Raw genomic sequence first — 20,910 nt, 5'->3', positions numbered from 1 at the left:
GCAAGCCAGGGGAAGCAAGCCAGTAAGAAACATCCCTCCATGGCCTCTGCATCAGCTCCTGCTTCCTGACCTGCTTGAGTTCCAGTCCTGACTTCCTTTGGTGATGAACAGCAGTGTGGAAGTGGAAGCGGAAGCTGAATAAACCCTTTCCTCCCCAGTTTGCTTCTTGGTCATGATGTGTGTGCAGGAATAGAAGCTCTGACTGAGGCAGATGCCAAGGTAGTTTTAAAAACCTTTTGTTTATTTCTATGGTTAAAGACTCTGGTTTAGGAGATTAACCCCTGCTGATTAACAGCGGGGAGGGGTGGGAGAGGGATTAGGTAAAGGATTAATTGCTGGGGTTCTTTCATCTCTGGCCCAGAAGCATCACTTCTGGCTTGTCAGGCGGGATGGAGGTTTGGAGCAAGAAACTTTTATTGAGCCAGAAGTGAGTCACTAGCAGAAGAAAAAAACTTTTACACAAACAAATATGCATAAACATACATATTTTTATACCTACACTTATTATCACATACTTGTTTGTTGAGTCTGACAATTTGTCTAATCAACTTACATCCTACCCAGATACACCTATATTTATATACGTACGCATATGGAGCACAAGCCCAAACATCAGCTCCAAACTTAATTGCATAGAGAAAGAAAAGCTTCTACCCTTTTACTGCTAAATGAATTAACCAAAGTCTGTACGAAAAAAAGCTTTCTCCTCTTTAGTAAGACTAAGCCTGCCTTGTTGTTAGAAAAAAACCCTGTTTCATCCTGTGGTAAGGAGAAGTCTGCCTGCTCTCTCTCTCTCTCTCTCTCTCTCTCTCTCTCTCTCTGCGTATTGCTGCCTCCTTCTGCCCTCGCTCAATGTCATTATCGTTTCTAGTTTTTTGTTCATTTTTAAGAGAATACATCACATGTTTTTTCTTAGCAACCTTTTTTTAAAAACAAAAGTTCACTAAGAGTTCATAAATTGAATAAGAAGTTTACAACAGAGATGTTTACATTAGACATTTATTTTCTCTCACCAGTTCCACATGTTTGTTGATAGTCTAACACTAAAATTTTTGTGCCTAAGTTATCATTGAAGTTTTGTGTAGATAAACCCAATCAATATTTTATCTCCTGCCCTTATACTTACAATAAATTGTTAGTTCCCTTTTATGACCTTTGGTTAATTGTTTTACAGCTCCAAGGAGTGTATTCTAAGTTATAAACTCCTGTTTACTATCGCAGAAGCAATTAGGTCATGATATGTGAGTTTTAATTGCAGTTTTCATATCAGAGATGGCTTTAATAGCAGTCCTATTATAAAGGGCTTAATAATTATTAGTATAATTTTAGGAATTCTTAAATCATCATCATCAAGATTTAAGAAATTGGTCACCTTTTCATCACCCACCTCGATGATGGACTGACTGAGGGAAACCTTGCTTTTGCATCGATCTGCATCTCAATGTCTCACTGCCCACCCCCCACCCCCCACCCCCCACCCCCCCACCCCCCACCCCCTACCCCCCCCAACCCCCATCCCCTCACCCCCACTCAAAGTAAGTACCACTGACTGAGGTCAGTGTCTTACATTTGGGGTCTTTTACATTGGGGGCATTTGAGGAGACCCCTGAGAGACCACCAACTAGGCTAATCAGAGGGAATAAGACCTGAGCTTGGCAAAGGCAACCGGGGCCTAAGTAAGGGTTTGTCTCTCTGCCTTCTGCTTTCACTTGTGACTTGCGAGCACGGTGTCAGCTGGAAAGCCTCTGGTCTGGTGCGGTCAGTTGCTGTGGACAGCCATGCCTTAACGCCGTGACCGTGGGGAGTCTGGAGGATGCTTCAGGTTCCCGGAGGGAGTTGAGAGGACTCTGATTATTCTGGAAATGGCAAGACACAGCTGGAGCCAACAGAGTCTTGCTATAACCTAGTTTCTGTGCCTGTCTTTTCTCTGTTGGTGTTGGTTATCTTGTTCTGTGTTCATGGACATGGACTGAAGACATTTTTGGACATGTGACAGACTGAATCTACCCCACAAAACATCCTAGTTAACCACTAGAGGGAAGTTAGAGAAAGAGGAGAAAACTTGTCAGTAGTAAAGAAGAACAAGTTAGTTACTCTCTGTTCCTCTGAATGGCCCACCTTTGGAGTAGGGTGGCCACCCACAGGGACCTTCGACTTGCAGTTGATCAAAGCAGTAGAGGAAAGAGTCTTTGGGCCAGGATTCCTAAGGCACTCAGACCAAGTGCCCTATATAGTTACCTGGAAGGATCTAGTGGAGGACCTCCCTCTTGGATAAAATCTTTTTGTTCTCTGAGACTCTCCCAGGTCCTGGCCATGAAGGAGAAGAACCCCGTAGAGACCAACAAGTCTGTAAAGAAGAACATCCTCCAGGACCATTCACAATGCATCTGCTACTGATGGATCCTACACCCCTACCATGGCCCTGGTTCCCACAGCCCCTCCTCAGGGATCTCCCTTGAGTCCTCTTCCAGCATCCCTTCCCCGCCCCCACTTCCTCCAGCCCCAGCAATGGGGAAGGGTGGGAAGGGACCCTCAGGACTGGGACTTTCCATGGTGACCTGGAGCAAAAGGGCCCCTTCACCCTATACTACAGTGGCCCTCCCCCTCCGTGTCTACGGCCCATAGATGAGGGTAGCAATCAGGCCATGCACCATTGGCCCTTCTCTTTAGCCAGTTTGTACAACTGGAAGGCCCAGCCCCCCTTTTTAGGTAACCCCAAGGGGCTGATTAATCTTTTTGAGACTGTTTTATTTACTCATCAGCCCACCTGGGATGATATCCAACAACTCATAAGAGTGCTCTTCATGACCAAAGAACAAGAAGAGATAATGCAGGAAGCTAGAAAGAATGTCTTCTCAGACATGGGGGGCACCATTGATTAACCAAACTGTTGTTGACAGTGGGTTTCTCTTGACTAGACCTGACTGGGACTTTAATAATGCAGAAGGTAAGGGGCATCTGCAGGTCTACCTCCAGGTTCCATTGTCAGGTCTCAAGGGGGGGGGGGCACACAATAATGACCCACAAATTTGATCAAGGTATGTGAGGTTAAGCAGAGAGCAGATGAGTCACCTGCTGCCTTTCTAGAGACACTCATGGGGACATTCCATCAGTATACACCCTATGACCCCAATAGCATGGAGCACAAAGTAACTGTGACTATGGCCTTTACAGACCAGGCTAGTAGAGATATCAGGAAAAGGTTCAGAGACTAGAGGGACTTCAGGATAAGTCTTTGAGGGATTTGGTGAAGGCTGCTGAGAAAGTCTACCATAACAGGGAGACAGAGGAGGAGAAGGAACAGAGAAAGAGGAAGAAAGAAGATGAAAGGGATATGAAAAAAGAAAAGCAACAGGAAATGAATTTACAGAGAATCTTAGCTACAGTAGTCAGGGAGAGCAGAGAAAGAAAGATTCCAAGCAAAGAGAGAGAATACGCCTTGAAAAGAACTAATGTGCACATTGTAAGGAGAGGGGCCACTGGGCCCAAGAGTGCCCCCAACAAACAGAAGGTGGGGGCAGGAAATCCCAGGCCTTGGGAAAAGTGCCCCAAAATGGCGAAGGTGTTATCCTTGGATGAAGACAGTGGTAGAAATAGGGTTCAGACCCCCTCCCCAAACCCAGGGTAACTCTGAGGGTAGAGGGGAAACCTACTCAATTCTTGGTAGACACAGGGGCTCCTCCTCTGAGTGGTCCTCCTCCAAGCTGATGGCCCCATTTCCAAGAAAAAAATCTTGGGTTCAAGGAGGCACTGGCACCAAAATGTATTCATGGACTACCTGAAGAACAGTGGCCCTAGGGATGGGCTGGGTATCCCATTCATTTATGGTCATCCCAGACTGTCCCTACCCTCTGTTGGGGTGGGAATTACTCTCCAAGATAGGGGCCCAGATACACTTCCTGCTTGACAGGCCACAACTAACTGTCCCAAAAGGAAAGCCCATGGGTGGAGGAAAGACCTCTCTGACTGACCCCTGCCAGGAGCCGAGGCTACTGGTTTATAGACAGGAGAAGAGCCGGTCAGAGAAGAGTCGGTGCTGCCATGGTGGATGGCACAAATGTCATCTGGGCTGAACCCCCCAGCATGTCAGCACAGAAAGCAGAGCTAATTGCCGTCACCAAAGACTTAGAACTTGGGGCCAGCAAAAAAAAAAAAAAAAATAACATCTACACAGATATCAAGTATGCCTTTGCCACAGCCCATGTCCATAGGGCTGTATACCAAGAGAGAGGACTGCTCACATCAGAGGGAAAAGAAATAAAAAACAAGCAGGAAATCTTGGATCTGGTGAAGCTGGCGGCTGTATAATTATTCATTTCCCAGGACATCAGAAGGGAAGAGACTCAGAGGCCTGAGGCAATAACCAGCAGAACAAGTGGCTTGAGAAGTGGCTATGCAGGAGCCTATCCTGGTTATGGGTCTGCAAGAGACACCCCTCTGTGGAATGGGACTGGATTAAGGGATGGCCTCACTTCGAATATATTGAAGAAGAAAGGTCTCAGATTGCTGGCCACCCTACGCACTAGTACCTAGAGGAAGAAGGTCAATGATGCACAAAAGAAGGGAGAATTATACTCCCTAGAAATCAAGCGAAAGACTTACTAGGCCAAATGCACAGATGGACTCATTGAGGGGATAAAAAGCTTATCCAAGCAGTTAAGGGATCTAAAGTATGTGTAATGGACCTCAAGTTTTGGGCCAGAGAGATAGTAAAACAGGGTAAGGTATGCCAGCAAGTGAATGCTTATGTGGCCAAGAGTAAATGAAGCAAAAAACCTAGAGGAGAACAGCCTGGAGTATATTGGTAGGTCAATTTTATAGAAGTTAAGCTAGGAAAATATGATTACAAATACCTTCTAGTGTTTGTGGATACTTTCTTTGGATGGGTTGGGGGCTTTCCCCGCCAAACAGGAAACAGTTACCATGGTAGCCAAGAAGATATTAGAGGAAAATTTCCCAAGGTTTGAAGTGCCGAAGGTAATTGGATTGGACAACGGTCCTGCTTTTGTCTCTAAGATAAGTCAGGGATTGGTAGAGATACTGGGGACTAATGGGAAGCTCCATTGTGCATACCATCCTCAGAGATGATGGTAGGTAGAGAGAATGATCAGAACCCTAAAAGAGACCTTAACTAAATTGTCCTTGGAGACTGGTGCTGACTGGGTGCTCCTTCCCCTGACCCTGCTCTAAGCCTGGAATACCCCCTACCATTTTAACCTGAGAATAGATCAGGAGAATATGTCCCAGGAAAAAGTAAATTGGTTAGGTGGAATCACCCGCCCCCAGCTTGTCTCTGCTGTTCTCTACAGACATAAGCAGCAAACAGTCTTTATGTGGTCCCAATTCAATTAGTAGTTAAAGCTGCCTTTCTGGGAAGCATGCTGCTTCTTCTTTAAACCCATACATGCTTGCTAAAGGGAAATAAAAAAAAAAAAAAACCTCTGTCTCATATCAGAAGCCACCTGCTATGGGACAGAGGAAAATAAAATTAAAAGACATATATAATGGGCATGCCCTAATCTCATAATCTTTCAATTTTCATTTAACTCTTTAAAGCTTTTCTTAAGATATATATATATACCTTATATATGTGTGTGTGTGTGTGTGCTTTCTGTTGTGATACTAGTAGTCATGCCAAATACTAATTAATTCTAGAAATAAGCTTCATCTAGCTTCCTGTACATGTTTACAGATTTGTGTCTGAAGCAGGTAACTAGGAATGAAGTTTGTGTACCTCAGGTGTACTTAATAAATTGTGGTCCTCAAATCTTTTTGAGTTCTGCTGAGTATAATATTTAAAATGTATAAGTTTTCCACCATTCCTAATAGTAACCTTTGAGTTCTCCAAGAAGGTGATGGTCCCTGCAATGATAAATCTACCTGGACAGTGGTCGTGCTAACCACTGGGGAAAACTGCCCCATGCCTCTTCTGCAGCCAGGTTCTGTGCAAACAATAAACACATTTGAAATGACTTCTGTTTTCTACCAAACCAGGATAGCCACTAAGCTGACAAACACCACCCAAAGATCAGTTTCATATTACTAAGGATATTCAAATTGCTAAGTTCATTAGAGACTGACACGAACATTTTACAGAACTTTGAACTCAAAACTAGTTATTCCTAAGACTGCCAAGTACAACCAACCTGGACATTATGGAAATCTTAGCAGAAATAGCTTTATTATTGTGAATAGTTTTATAGTATTAAAGTTAAAATCTTTCTTCTTTATTTAGACCCAAAGGGAGAAATGTTTCAGGATATTTGATCATAGTGCAAACCCAGAGATTGTGTTACTAACTAGAAAAATCTTTCTAGTTAAAATGTAGCTCATCACTCTTACACACATTTAATCCATGAGATCCAAGTGATAACTGCTTATTGTAAATAGAATTAAGTAAAATCAACCATAGGTTAAGATGTTCTTTAAGTCTACAAGATGAACTATAGCAACAAAGGAATATTTCCAGATGAAGAGATGCAGGGGAAGGTGGGCATATGAGAGGAAAAGATCATGGTTAATCTTGGTTGTCAACTCCATGAGACTTAGAATCGCCATGGAAACAGACTTTTGGGCATTCCTGTAAGGGTTTATCTAGATAGGTTAATTGAGATGGGAAGACACCAGTTTCTTTTCTATTAGCTTCAGAGTGTCTGGTTTTATATAGAGATCCTTGATCCACTTGGAGTTGAGCTTAGTACAAGGAGATAAGAATAGGTCAATTCACATTCTTCTGCATGCTGACCTCCAATTGAACCAGCACCATTTGATGAAAAGACTATCTTTTTTCCACTGGATGCTTTCAGCGCCTTTGTCAAAGATCAAGTGGCCATAGGTTTGTGGATTCATTTCTGGGTCTTCAATTCTATTCCATTGGTCCACTTGTCTGTCCCTGTGCCAGTACCATGCAGTTTTTAACACTATTGCTCTGTAGTATTGTTTGAGGTCTGGGATATTGATTCCCCCAGAAGTTCTTTTATTGTTGAGAATAGTTTTAGCTTTCCTGGGATTTTTGTTATTCCAGATGAATTTGAGAATTGCTTTTTCTAACTCTGTGAAGAACTGAGTTGGGATTTTGATGGGGATTGTGTTGAATCTGTATATTGCTTTTGGCAAGATGGCCATTTTAAGTATATTAATCCTGCTAATCCACGAGCATGGAAGATTTTTTCCATTTTCTGAGGTCTTCTTCGATTTCCTTCTTCAGAGACCTGAAGTTCTTCTCATACAGATCTTTTATTTGTTTGGTTAGAGTCACACCAAGATACTTTATATTTGTTTGTGGCTATTGTGAAGGGTGTCATTTCCCTAACTTCTTTCTCAGCCTGCTTATCCTTTGAGTATAGGAAGGCAACTGATTTGCCTGAGTTGATTTTATAACCTGCCACTTTGCTGAAGTTGTTTATCAGCTGTAGGAGTTCTCTAGTGGAGTTTTTTGGGTCACTTAAGTATACTATCATATCATCTGCAAATAGTGATAGTTTGACTTCTTCCTTTCCAATTTGTATCCCTTTGACCTCCTTATGTTGTCTAATTGCTCTAGCTAGAACTTCAAGTACTATATTGAAAAGATATGGAGAGAGGGCAGCCTTGTCTAGTCCCTGATTTTAGTGGGATAGCTTCAAGTTTCTCTCCATTTAGTTTGATGTTGGCTACTGATTTGCTGTATATTGCTTTAACTATGTTTAGGTATGGGCCTTGAATTCCTGTTCTTTCCAAGACTTTTAGCATGAAAGGATGCTGAATTTTGTCAAATGCTTTTGGAGGCAGCATCATTCTATAAACTTGTACCCTAGACCAAACTAAATGGATGGTGAACTGAGCAAAAACATTCATCTCTTCCTGCCTCCTAAATGAGGATGCCATGCTATAACTGCCTCACATTCCCGTTGCCATACCCCAGCTGCCACGGTGCCCTCACACTACGAGCCAAAGATCAACCCTTCATCCAGTTAGTTTCTTTTGTCAGGTGTTATGCACTTTCAGTGTTGTCTTATTTGCAGCAATATAACAAGTAGCTGGTACAGCAGGTATGTGGGGGTGGGATAGATCAATGAGGAAAATTCAGATGCAATGGCCTTGCAAACCCTCTGACATCTTAAGAAGAAGATATTACAAGATATGAATATGTTCATAAAAAATGCAAGGATGTCTTAACCACAACCTCAAAGCCAAGGAGAAACTGATATTGTGTAATACTATTGCTGGGGAGACATGGTAAAGATGTGTCCTCACCCTATAAAGGGAACCAACACAAACCACAATAAAGACACCTACAAAGTCTAATAGATGAACCATTGAGTTTATTGGGGTTACTTACAATAATATGTTTGAAGAGTTACTTACATAAACAGAAATGACTCAAAGACAGCAGCTGTGTGTCCACATCCTACCACAGCATAGATAATGACTCATGAAATCAGTCACTTGTAGGCAGCTCTACAGGTCAGAAAGCCTCCTCTCCTCAGCCCTCCTTATTGCTCTTTATATATTACTTTAGAGAGGGAGGTATCTTATGAATCTGGGAAGTTTCAGGGATTTCTTGAGACTTGTGCATTGTTTCCTTCCTGAGTCTTAATGAGACTATCTATAGAACTTCTTGTTTCTTTTTATATAAATATCTTTAATTATGTGTATCTGTGTGTAGATATGTGTGTAGATATGTGCACCTCAGTGCACTTGCCCACAGAGTTCAGGAATGGGTACCAGAGCCCCCAGAGCTTAAGTTACAGGTGGTTGTGAGCCCTCCAGCATAGGTGCGGGAACCAAACCCATGTCCTCTAGAACTCTTAACTTATAACCCATCTCTCCATGAACCCATATTTTCTGTCAAATTAGCAAGTGCTCCTGACGTCTGAACCATCTATATAGCACCCCTACAAACTTCCAAAGTCTTAATGAGCTAGCTACCTTCTAGGGCAGAATGTTTCAAGTTGGAGGAAATTGCTGTACAAGACATGTAAACATTGGAGGAAGAATATAAATGATTCAATTCTATACGACTCTAGTTACCAACCTGTGGGTCATAATCCTTTTGGGTTTGCATATCAGATATCCTATATTTCAAATGTCTACATTATGATTCATAAACTTACAGTTAAGGAATAGCAACAAAATAATTTTGTTTGGGGGGCACCACAGCATGAAGAAGTGCATTAAAGGATCACATTATGAGAAAGGTTCAGAACCCCTACTATAGTTGCTGTCTCACAGTTGATAAAGTCTAAGGCATGGAGGAGTCCCAGAGCTAATGTTGAAATCTCATTAATGTGGGTAAATTACTGATGTCTCTCAGGGATGTCAGCATCATGAACTGCAGAACAATCAGACTTTTCTTGCTGGACAGGAGGCTTCAGATTTCTCACAGATCCAAAATTTCTCAAGTTCACATTTGTCAGTGGTCCAGAGGTCACCTGTAACTTCACCACAAGCTTCTCCTTCCCCTTTGTCATTTTCTTTTTTCTTCTGATACTTCTTGAAGCTATAAGACCCATGAGAGAGACAGGGGAGATAGCTCACTGAGTAAAGTGCTTACTATCCAAGTGTGAGGACCTGAGTTCAAATCTCTGCTACCTACTTAGAGCATGGTATGGTAGTGTTTATTTTAATCCCAATGCTCATACTGTGAGATAAGATAAGATACAGGAAAGTATGCAGTAACATATGAGCCAGCTAGCCTGGAAGTGACCAGCAAGAGACCCTGCTTTAGACAAGCTGGAAGGAGAGGTTGTCCTCTGACCAGCATGTTATTACATACATCCCTGTAGTTACCAACCTGTGGGTCATAATCCTTTTGGGTTTGCATATCAGATATCCTATATTTCAAATGTCTACATTATGACATACATTCACGCATGTACATGTGTGTGCTTATGTACATACATTCACGCATGTACATGTGTGTGCTTATGTACACCTACATGGTACAGATTATATAAACCTATACAGATGAATCTCTCTGTCTCTTCCTGTCTCTGTCTCTGTCTCTGTTTCTCTCTCTCTCTCTCTCTCTCTCTCTCTCTCTGTGTGTGTGTGTGTGTGTCTCCTCTCACACACATATACATACACATGGTATAACTACCATAAAATGTGTCTGAAGAGATAGCTGAGATAGCTTAGAACTTAAGGATGCTTGCTGCTCTTCCAGATAATCTAAGTTAGTTTTCCTGAACTCATGTAAGAGTACTCACTACAGCCTGTAACGTCAGCTCTAGTGGATCCAATTCCTTCTTCTGGCCAATGTAGGAACCTAACTCTTGTGCACAGAAACATGTACACCCATGCACAAACACCTCTCCTCCCAACAATACCCCCCCATAAACATTTTAAAATGTAATTAAAAATTATGTGGAGAGTAATAGAGAAAGGCACCTCTATTAATTTATGGCCTTGTGCATGCCCACACACGTGCACATGCAGCGACACACACCCATTCATATACATAAACATGCCGACATATGTCACATACAAACTTACACCCATGATAATTCCAGCCTGCATCAAGCTGCAGTCTGTGAGCCATATCGTGGCCATCCCGTGCACTCAACCCACTTTAAAAGATTTCAAAAACTTTAAAAGATTTAAAGAGGTAATGCTTCTTACCTATGTTTCATGTATTTATCCCCAAGATAGCAATGAGACCACTCTTCCTCCTGCTCTGCCCTCGCTCTGTTGTGTGTGACATTGTGTGGGTACATGTTTGTTTATGGCTACCCATGAGCATGAACATGGGTGCACAAGCTTGTGTCTGCATGTCAATGTCAGGTGTCTTCATCATTTGATGTTCATTTTAGTGTGTGTGTGCGGTGTATATATGTTTATGTGAATGTTTGAACACTTGCACGTGGAGGCCAGAAGTTAGCTTAGAGTGTCTGCTTTGGTTTCTCCTCATGTGTTGTCTTTCTTTCTTCTCCTCCGTATTTTTCCTTCCTCCCTTCCTCCCTTCCTCCCTTCCTCCCTCCCTCCCTCCCTCCCTCCCTCCCTCCCTCCCTCCCTTCCTTCCTTCCTTCCTTCCTTCCTTCCTTCCTTCCTTCCTTCCTTCCTCCCTTTCTCTTTATTTATTTTGAAATAGGATCTCTCTTTGTAGTCCTGGATGTCCTGAAACTTTCTGTGTAGATCAGGCTGGCTCAGATTCACAGACCTGCTTGCCCTTGAGTCATGTGCCACCATACTGGATCCACATCATATTTTGAAACAAGGTTCCTTGCTGAACTGTAGGTCACTGATTGCCTAGGCCAGTGAGCACCAGACATCTGTCTGTCTGTCTGTCTGTCTGGTGCTAGGATAACAGGTACTTGCTGTCACCCCATTTTTTGAGGGTGCTATGAATCTAAATTCATTCTTTATGTTTGCATGCTGGTAACTTTACTGAATGAACCATCTCACTATCCTCAACCTTATATTTTTAAAGAGAGGATCTTTTGCTATGAAGCTAAACTAGCTGGCCAGTAGCCTTTAGGAATTAATTGTCTTGTCATTGTCCCCTCAGCACTCCTACTACACATGTGTGACACCATGCTCAGCACCAGTATTACAGGTACATGTTACCACACCCATATTTTTTAAAATGTATTTATCTGTTGGGAATCTGAACTCAGATCTTCATGCTTACATGATAAACACTCTTCCCACTAAGTTGTATCCTTGGCCTCACAATGCTCTCTTGAAAACGGTTTGTTTATTTTTCGTCTTATGACGAGCTTTCAGCTTCCTCTCAAGGACCCCAACTGGTGTTAGGAGACATCTCCTTCTTTTTTTTTTTTTGGAGTAGATTCTGGGATCAAACTCAGATTCTCATTCTTGCAAATCCAGTACTTTATTGGCTAAAGTATTTCCCTCCCCAGGTATTTTAACACACTATATTTAAACAACACAAACAAACTGCAAATTGTTTGTGCCACTCTGATGATAGAATTTAAAAGTCCCACCATCATATCTGAACAAGGATATGAAGACTGACCCCACTACCACCCAATGAATATCATGAACACTTAAGTCTAAGGCAGCTAGCTAAGGAGTGGCAAGGAACTTGGAGGACAGCTAGAGTCAGAGTTTTGCCACCCCATCCTACTCTGTAATATGCCCTGCTCCCAGGGTTACCTGTCTGACAAAGATGTGCCATCTACCCACTGCCACATGCCTTCCCGTTTGGGGTCTGAGAGACCCATCCAGGCCGATCCTTTATCCTTAGAAATTGCACTCAGGAATGTCTGGAAGGGAAAGAGAGTAGTCAGTAGGGTTTCCACTTAATTTTCCATATCTTCTACCTAGCAACTCCGCAGCATTCACCCTTACACCTGAGAGGAGCCCCTGACACAGGCTCAGTGTCCGAGTCCCTCTTATATCTGCATCCTGTGGCCAAATGAGGTCTGACTTATTGATTGTCCACAGTTGAAGTCTCCACACACGTTCCTGGAAGTGTTGTCAGTATTTGAGATGAGCATGCCTACACCAACTCACCTATGAGGTTTAATGTGCCAGAGGCAGATGGTTCAGGGTAGCTAGCAATGCCCAGGATCTTTTAGCTCTGCATTGAGTGATATCCCATTAATAGTGCAATGCCATAATTTACACCTGAGAAACTGGCTAAAAGTATACACTTGAATATTTTTTCCCTAGCAGAACAATTTAATATCTTTTAGCCAACATGCCAGCTGGGATAATGTGGTAGTTTTAATTGTCAACTTGACAGAACTGAGGATCACATAGGAGACAGACTTCTTGGCACACCCTAACAGATATTATCATTATTGATTGAAGTGAGAAGAGCCACTTTCACGTGGGCAGAATCACCCAAGCACAGGTTCTCAGCCTTGGAAACTGGAGAAAGTGAGCTGAGCAGCAGCTCATGTTCATCACTTTCTACCGCTGTGAATGCCATGTGGCTGCCTCTCTCAAGCTCCTGTGGCTGAAACGTCCTGGCCATGACGGACTGCAACCCAGAACGGTGAGCAAAGAAAGCAGCTTTTCTCTTAAATTGCTTTTAAAACATTTTATTATTAATATTATATGTATGTGTCTGTGTGTGGGTAGGTACACATGTGAGTGCACATGTGTGTGTGTCTGTGTGTGGGTAGGTGCACATGTATGTGTGTCTGTGTGTGGGTAGGTACACATGTGAGTGTACATGTGTGTGTGTCTGTGTGTGGGTAGGTACACATGTGAGTGCACATGTGTGTGTGTCTGTGTGTGCGTAGGTACACATGTGAATGCAGGTGCCATAGAGCCCAGAAGAAGGCATCAGGTCCCTTGGAGCTGGAGTTACACTAAGACAGATGACTTCTATTTTAGGTGTTTTCTGAAGCATTCATGTATGTCCAGAACTTGGTGCATCTACTCAGAGGGTCCTAAGGATCCTCTCAGTCCAACCCCCCACCTTTCCAAGTGGAGGAAGCATCCCTTAACCAGAAACACTTTCAGGCCAACTGTTGCCTTCACTCTTGATGGTCATACCCTGTCCCAGGATAAAGAACCCCATGAGCATACCTTTTCTTCATCATTCTCAACGACGACTAGTTGAGCCTCCACTTCCTGGCAAGCAGTGACAGAATCATTCCAGTTACGCTGGGACTTGGAGAAGTAATAACATTTTCTATGGAAGAATGTCCATTCCCAGGGGCAAGGACGGCAAAGGTTGTCTATTGGGGGAGGAGGATCAGGACACATGCATACTTGGATGCCCATGATCTTGCATTTTCTCAAGCCCTCCAGACTTAGGGACCGCCCTCACTTGACACTGCATCCTGGGGGAAACAGACACTTAAGAGATCAAACTAGAGGCCAGGAGAATATCTTAACTACTGTCTTAACCACTGTAAAAACTGAGTGCCTACTATGTGCACGCTCCATGAATATTGAGTGCTGACTTGTATATGACCTCTGAGAATGCTGAGTGTCACCTTTGTGTATCATCCCCTGAGACCATAAAATGATACCCTGGCTATTATTCTGTGTTCCTATTAATTTGTTTACTTATCATGTGTGTATGCATGCATTTATGTGTGTGAAGGTGTATAAGTACACTAATCTGGGTGTCCAGTGAGTCTCAGGGACCTATCTGTCTGCATCTCTACAATGCTTAGAATAAAAACATACATCCCGTGCCTTTAAAAAAGTAGGTTCTGTGGTTCAAACTCAGATTCTGCATGGCAAGCACTTTACCAACTGAGACATCAAGTCCCCATAGGAGTGGAAACTGAGGTCTGGAAAGGGTCAGTATCTCAAGCATAGTGTCTTCACAAGGAGACCTTCTCAGTTCCTTAACACCTGGTTTCTGCTCACTTACCCACTCCAGCCTCCAGCTGCATAAGTTGCTTATAGATTTTCTCATTCCCTGAGGAGGTGGGGTCCTTAAAACCTGCACGAAGAATCGAGAAACTATAATCTTCAAAAGCTTACTATGTGTCATGACCTGCTTTGGATGTTTGTAGCAGAAATGTTCTCTAATAACATTTTTGTTAACAGAGAAGAAAAAGACACAGAGTGATGGCGGAACCACAAGAAATGGATCTGGGCTTTCCCTCTACTCTACCCTCTTATGTTCCAGAGTGGGCATTCCCTAGAGGCTAGACTGTGGCCCATTGTCATCATTTCCTCCTAATCCCCTAAACATGGCCCAGATCCAGCTCTCACAGACAGTTAGCCAGACCAGGGGAGCAAAACCCCCTTTCTTCCTGACCTTGAACAAGAACTGTGACCAGAAGCCCAGCCAGGAGCACGATGGAGAACAGATGCAACACCACAAGGCCATGGCCGTGCCTCACACACCCTGTGGGAGAGAAGGGTATTTCACAACAAGGCTGTCAATCACCTCTTCCCCAGAAAACAGTAGTTCAGGTCCCAGGGTCCACCTTTCTAGTGCTCTGGAGATTAGTGTCCAGTCTTTAGGTCTGAGCCGTTAGGTTCCAGGAACCCAGAGAAATCTCCACTTCTCCAGGATGCAAGACTCTTAGAAAAGGCTTCTATTTCTTTTTGGTTCCTGACCCAGGCTTGTCTCCAAAGCAACTTAGAACACACACACACACACACACACACACACACACACACACGTAACTGTGTGTAGAGGCCAGAGGTGAATACATAGTATGTATGTGTGTATGTGTGCACACATGTGTAACTGCATGTGGAGGCCAGAGATGAACTTGTGTGTGTGTGCGCACACACACGTGCGTGCATGCATGTGGGAGCATGTTTGTGATGTATGTATAAGGTTGTGTTTATGTGTGCACGCGTATGTGACTGTGTGGAGGCCTGAGGCGAACCTGCTGAGACCTGGAGCTACGCCCCACCAAGCCACCCGCTCCGTGCCTGCCTTACCTAGCGGGCCTAGCTGCTGCTTCTCACTTGCGTCCACGGAGGCAGTGGTCATTGTCGCTGTCCTTCAGTGCCGGGACCTGCTGGCAACATCAGCTTTCACTGTCCTCCTCTGAATCTGGACTCAGACAGAGAAAAAGGGAAGTGAGCAGCAGTGCCGGAAGAGGCGAGAAGCAGGCATTGCGCGTCTGATGCAGCGTGGCAGCGCTCAGACGTTCCCTGAAGTTACGGGAGGGCTGTGGCGGTGTGTTAGTTCATCCTTTCATTGCTGTCACCAAGTGTCTGGCAAAAAGAAACAAGACCCTTTTGTTGTTTGGTTTGGGTTTTTGCTCATAGCTTGAGGATGTCGTCCATCCTGGTGTGGAGGTCAGAGTGATCAGAACGTGAGGAAGCTGTGCACATTGCAACTTCCTAGAACTGCATCCCTTCAGGTACATAGCAGTACTCATAATTCTGAGTCATATTGTACTTTTACTTTCTGGTTTTTGGTGCTTCATTACATATACATTTGCAGATCTCTGGTATACACTCAATTACATCCCTCCAGGTACATACCAATAGCCATAATTCTGAATCATTTTGTATTTTTACTTTCTGGTTTTTGGAAGAATTCACTGTAGCTTCACTAATTTATATCCCCACCACCAACATCTAAGTGGAGCTATCCATATATCCTCAGATCTGTATACTGTTCTTTGTAAAAAGTTATAGAGCTAGAAACTCCGAGGAATCTATTGGGGTGACCCTAGCTAATTCTTGTAGCAATAAGGCATACAGAGCCTAAACCAGCCATTGTAGGCACAATTATGTAAAGATTATTCTTGTATTACTTGAATGCTGATTTCTGTGTTCATATATATAATTGCAATCTTTATTCTGGGAATCTCCTGTCTCAGTGTTTTGTAAACATTTCCCTACGATTATTCCCTGATTGGTCAATAATGAAGCTGATCGGGCAATGACTGAGTGGGGGAGAGAATAGGTCAGAACTTCCTTCCAGCCAGGGAAATGAGAAGGAGAGAGATGAAGTGAGATTAGCCTTGGAGAGAGAGAGAGAGAGAGAGAGAGAGAGAGAGAGAGAGAGAGAGAGAGAGAGAGAGAGAGAGACTAGAAGACAGCACAAGAAAATACCTGGAACAGAGAGAGGCGAGATCAATAGTAAAATGCAAGTATCTTGAGGATTTTGTCTATGAGGTAGCCAGGTTAACATAGAGGATTAAAATAGATAAGTACTGCTTAGTTGTTGTGCCTTAAAGCTGTAAAATAAATAAAATATTCCAGACACAATTATTTGGGAGCTAGCTGGGTTAATATAATAACTGCAACACTTACATAGTGACGTTAACAGGACATCTACTGTAACCAGGCAAGACTTCCATTGGAGGGATTGATATACCAACCCATCACAAAACCTTTGACCTATGATTTGTATTGCCAGCATAATGTGCTGGCTCAAACATGGCACAGAAATGCTGAGAGTGGCTATCCAATGACTGGTCCAGCTTGAAGCCCATGCCATGAGAGGAAGACCACCACTGACACTGCCTGGGGTACCAGAAGCCAAAGTCTCTATGGTCCAGAGAACTAAGATAGAACAAAACACGAATGGCGGGGTGGGGGGGGGGGAAGTCAATGAAGTGATGCCTAATAATATTCTGCTATACTCATATATTGATGCCTAAACCTAATGCCAATCCTCTCTGGTAAAAATGCAGAAACACATCTTAAACATATTCAGAGACTCATACCCAAATATTAAGCAGACCTCTGGGTATTCTGGTGAAGAGGAAGAAGAAGGATGGTAGGAGGTAGAGGGGTCAAGGACACCACAAGAAAACCCTGGGCTCAGAGGGGCTCACAGAGACTGGATTGACAGCTAAGGAGCCTGCATGGGTCTCTGTAGGCCCTCTGCATGTATGTTACAGTTGTGGATCTTGGTCTCCTTGAGGGAATCTTTTTTTTTTTTTTTTGAGGGAATCTTAAAAGCAGAAGTAAGGGCTGTCTCACTATTTATTTTATTTTATTTTATTTTTTATTCTTTATTTATTTACACCCTGATTTCAGTCTTCTCCATCCTCTCCTCCAAGTCCCACCCTTACAAATTCCTAGGCTATTACCCCTCCCCTTCTTCTCAGAGAAAGGGAAGCCCCATCCCCTGGGGTACCACCCTACCCTGGCGCATTTCATCCCAGTAGGACTAGGCACATCCTCTCCTACTGAGGTGCAACCAGACAGTCCAGGTAGGGGAAGGGGATCCAATGGCAGTCAACAGAGCCAGAGATAGGCACTGCTTCAATTATTAGGGGACAACATGAAGACTGAGCTTCACGTCTGCTGTCGATCTGTAGAGGACTTAGGTCCAGCCCCTGCATGCTCTTTGGTTGGTGGTTCAGGCTCTGTAAGCCCCCATAAGCCCAGGTTAGGTGATTCTATAGGTCTTCTTGTGGTGTCCTTGACCTTTCTGGCTTGCTCTATTTTATCCCCCACTCTTCCACAAAATTCCCCAAGTTGCCCCAGTGTTTGTCTGTGGGGGAACATCTGCATCTGTTTCCATCCATTGCTGGATGTCTTTAAGGAGACAGTTATGCTAGGTTCCTGTCTATGATCATATGAGAGCATTACTAATAGTGCCAGGGCTTAGCTCTCTCACATGAGATACGTCTCAAGGTGGGGTAGTCATTAATTGACTGTTCCCTCAGTCTCTGTTCCATCTTTATCTCTCCACATCTTGTAGGCAGGACAAATTTTAAGTTGAAGATTTTTGTGGATGGTTTGATGTCCTCCCCTAAGTTGAAGTCCTGTCTAGCTACAGGAGGTGACCACCTCAGTATCCATAACTCCTACCTGTAGCAATCTCAGTTAGGGTCACCCCCATAGACTCTTCCTATCTTCCCCTATCACAAGCCTCCAGCTACTCCCATAGATGCTTCTGGCTGATTTCCATTCTCACTCCCAGCCTCTCCTACCCTCTGCACATATAATTACCATCCTTGTTCCCTTCCTCACCTACTTCCCACCCAGTTCCCTCTCATCATCTACCTCCAATGACTCTTGTTTTCCCTTTGGTGTGAGGTTCATGCATCCTCCCTTGGGCCCTCTTTAATACCCAGTTTCTTTAGGTGTGCCGATTATAGCATGGTTAAACTGCACTTTATGACCAGTGTCCACGTGTAAGTGAGTGTATTCCATACATGTCTTTCTTGGTCTCTGTTACTTCACTCAGGATGGTATTCTCAAGTTCCATTCATTTGCTAGCAAATTTTATGTCTGAAAGCATAACAGTATCATTAATAGTGTCAGGGATTGCTGCTTGCCCATGGGATGGGTTTCAAGTTGGCCATTCCCTCAATCTCTGCTCTATCCGCCATGTCTGCATTTCTTATAGACATGATAAATTTGGGGTTGTAAGTTTTGTGGGTGGTTTGGTGTCCCTATTGGTATTGGGTTCCTCCCTGGCTATAGGAGTTGGTCTCTTCAGGTTCTATATCCCCAATGTAGTGAGTTACAGCCAAGGGCACCTCCATTGATTCTTGGGTGTCTCCCTTATCCCAGGTCTCTGTCTCTTCTTAGAGATGCCTCCTACCTTTCAATCCCATCCGTTGCAGATTTCCATTCATTCTCATGACCATCTGGCCATTCTTCGTGTCCTTCCCCACATCTGATTCTGAACACCCCCATTACCCTCCCCATCCCCTCTCCCACCCAGTTACTTTTGTCCATCTGCCTCTTGTGACTATTTAAATCCCCATTCTAAGTGAGATTCAAGCATCTTCACTTGTGCCTTCCTTCTTTAGCTTCTATGGGTTTGCGGAATGTAGTATGGGTATCCTGTATTTTATGACTAATATTCACTTATAAGTGAATACATAACATGCAATTCTTTTGGGGACTAGGTTACTTCTCTCAGGATGATATTCTAAAGATCCATCCATTTGCCTGCAAAATTCATGTCCTGGGTGTGTGTGAAATATATATATATATATTCATTTTACATCCTGCTCCTGGTCTTTCCCTCATAATACTTCCCCTATCCCCCACTCCCCTTCTCCTCTGAGCAGGTGGGGATTCCACGGGGTATCTTCCAACCCTGGCAATTTAAGTCTCTTTGAGGCTAGGTGCTTTCTCTCCCACTAAGGGCAGACAAGGCAGCCCAGTTAGAAGAGCATATCTTACACATAGAAACTGCTTTTGGGGTATCCCCCAATCTAGTTGTTTGGGACCCATATGAAAAACAAGCTGCACATCTGCTACATATGAGCATGGAGGCCTAGGTCTAGCCCACGTATGTTCTTTGGCTGGCGGTTCAGTCTTCGAGAGCTCCAAGGCTGGATCTTGAGGTAGAACTATTCATAGTTTTCTGGGAAACCACCAAGTTGATTTCCAAAGTGGTTATACAAGCCATTCTGATAGGTGTAGAGTGGAGTCTCAGAGTCATTTTGATTTGCATTTCCCCAATGACTAAAGATTTTGAACATTTCTTTAGGTGCTACTCAGCCACTTAAGATTCCTCTGTTGAGAATTCTGTTTAGCTCTGTGCCCATTTTTAATTTGGTTATTTGAGGTATTAGTGTTTAACTTCTTGAGTTCTTTATAAAATTTGGATATTAGTCTTCTGCCATATGTAGGGTTGGTGTAGTTCTTTTCCCAATCTGTAGGCTGCTGTTTTACCCTATTGACAGTGTCCTTTGCCTTACAGTTTCTTGAGGTCTCATTTACCAATTGTTGATCTTAGAGGTTGAGCCAATGGTGTTCTGTTCAGGAAGTTTTCTCCTGTACCAATGGGTTAAAGCTATTCCCCACTTTCTGTTCTATTGGATTCAGTATATGTAGTATTAAGTTGAGATCTTTGATCCACTTGGACTAGAGTTTTGTGTGGGTTTGTTTCTGGGACTTCCTCCAACAGCAGATGGAGACAAATGCAGAGACCCACAGCAGCCAAACCCAGGGAGTCTTGTGGAAGAGTGGGGGATAGAATTGAGCAGGTTGGAGCAATCAAGGACACCACAGAAAAACACAGAATTAACCTAGCCTGTGCTTATAGGTCCTCATAGAGACTGAATCAACAACTAAGGAGCTTTCATGGGACTAAACTAGGTCCTCTGCATACATGTGACAATTGTATGTCTTGGTCTTCTTGTAGGACTCCTAAGTGTGTGTGTGTGTGTGTGTGTGCATGTGTGTGTGTGTGTATGTGTATGTGCATGTGTGTGTGTGTAGTGTCTCTGATGCTTTGCCTGCTTTTGGGTCCCTTTTTTTTCTTTTTACTGTATTTCTTTGTCTAGCTTTAATACAAGGGGTGGTATCTAGACTTACTGCAACTTGAAATGCCATGTTTGGTTAATATCCATAGGGGGCATGCCCTTTTCTGAAAAAAAAAATTGTAGGAAGGCATGGTAGTGAGTAGAATAACAAGTAATAGCCTGGGAATTATGAGCAAAGAAATTCGGTTTCTGTAATTCACATTGTGAACCAAGGAGAGCCAAGGTATTTGAAAGAGGAAACAAAAAGGCTCCCAGGAATTTTATTCATAATGTGACAGATTGAAATAACTCAAGGGGCTTAAATGGTTAAGAGGCTCACTATCAAATACTATCTCTT

General features: G+C 43.4%; 1 protein-coding gene across 1 annotated transcript; it reads right to left on the bottom strand.

Annotated features, from left to right (window-relative positions):
• Window positions 1–8,283: 8,283 nt before the first annotated feature.
• Window positions 8,284–15,430, bottom strand: LOC127673095 (CD209 antigen-like protein C). Its single transcript, XM_052168658.1, has 6 exons — window positions 15,316–15,430; window positions 14,678–14,767; window positions 14,285–14,356; window positions 13,486–13,637; window positions 12,100–12,209; window positions 8,284–9,481 (listed from the first exon to the last, which is right to left on the bottom strand). The coding sequence occupies exons 1-6, from the start codon at window positions 15,365–15,367 to the stop codon at window positions 9,325–9,327; spliced, it is 633 nt and encodes a 210-aa protein (XP_052024618.1). The 5' UTR covers window positions 15,368–15,430; the 3' UTR covers window positions 8,284–9,324.
• Between the last annotated feature and the right edge of the window lie 5,480 nt (window positions 15,431–20,910).

This window comes from Apodemus sylvaticus, chromosome 22, assembly GCF_947179515.1.
Source record: "Apodemus sylvaticus chromosome 22, mApoSyl1.1, whole genome shotgun sequence".
Classification (NCBI taxonomy): domain Eukaryota; kingdom Metazoa; phylum Chordata; class Mammalia; order Rodentia; family Muridae; genus Apodemus; species Apodemus sylvaticus.
This window is presented reverse-complemented; position numbering and strand designations above follow the sequence as displayed.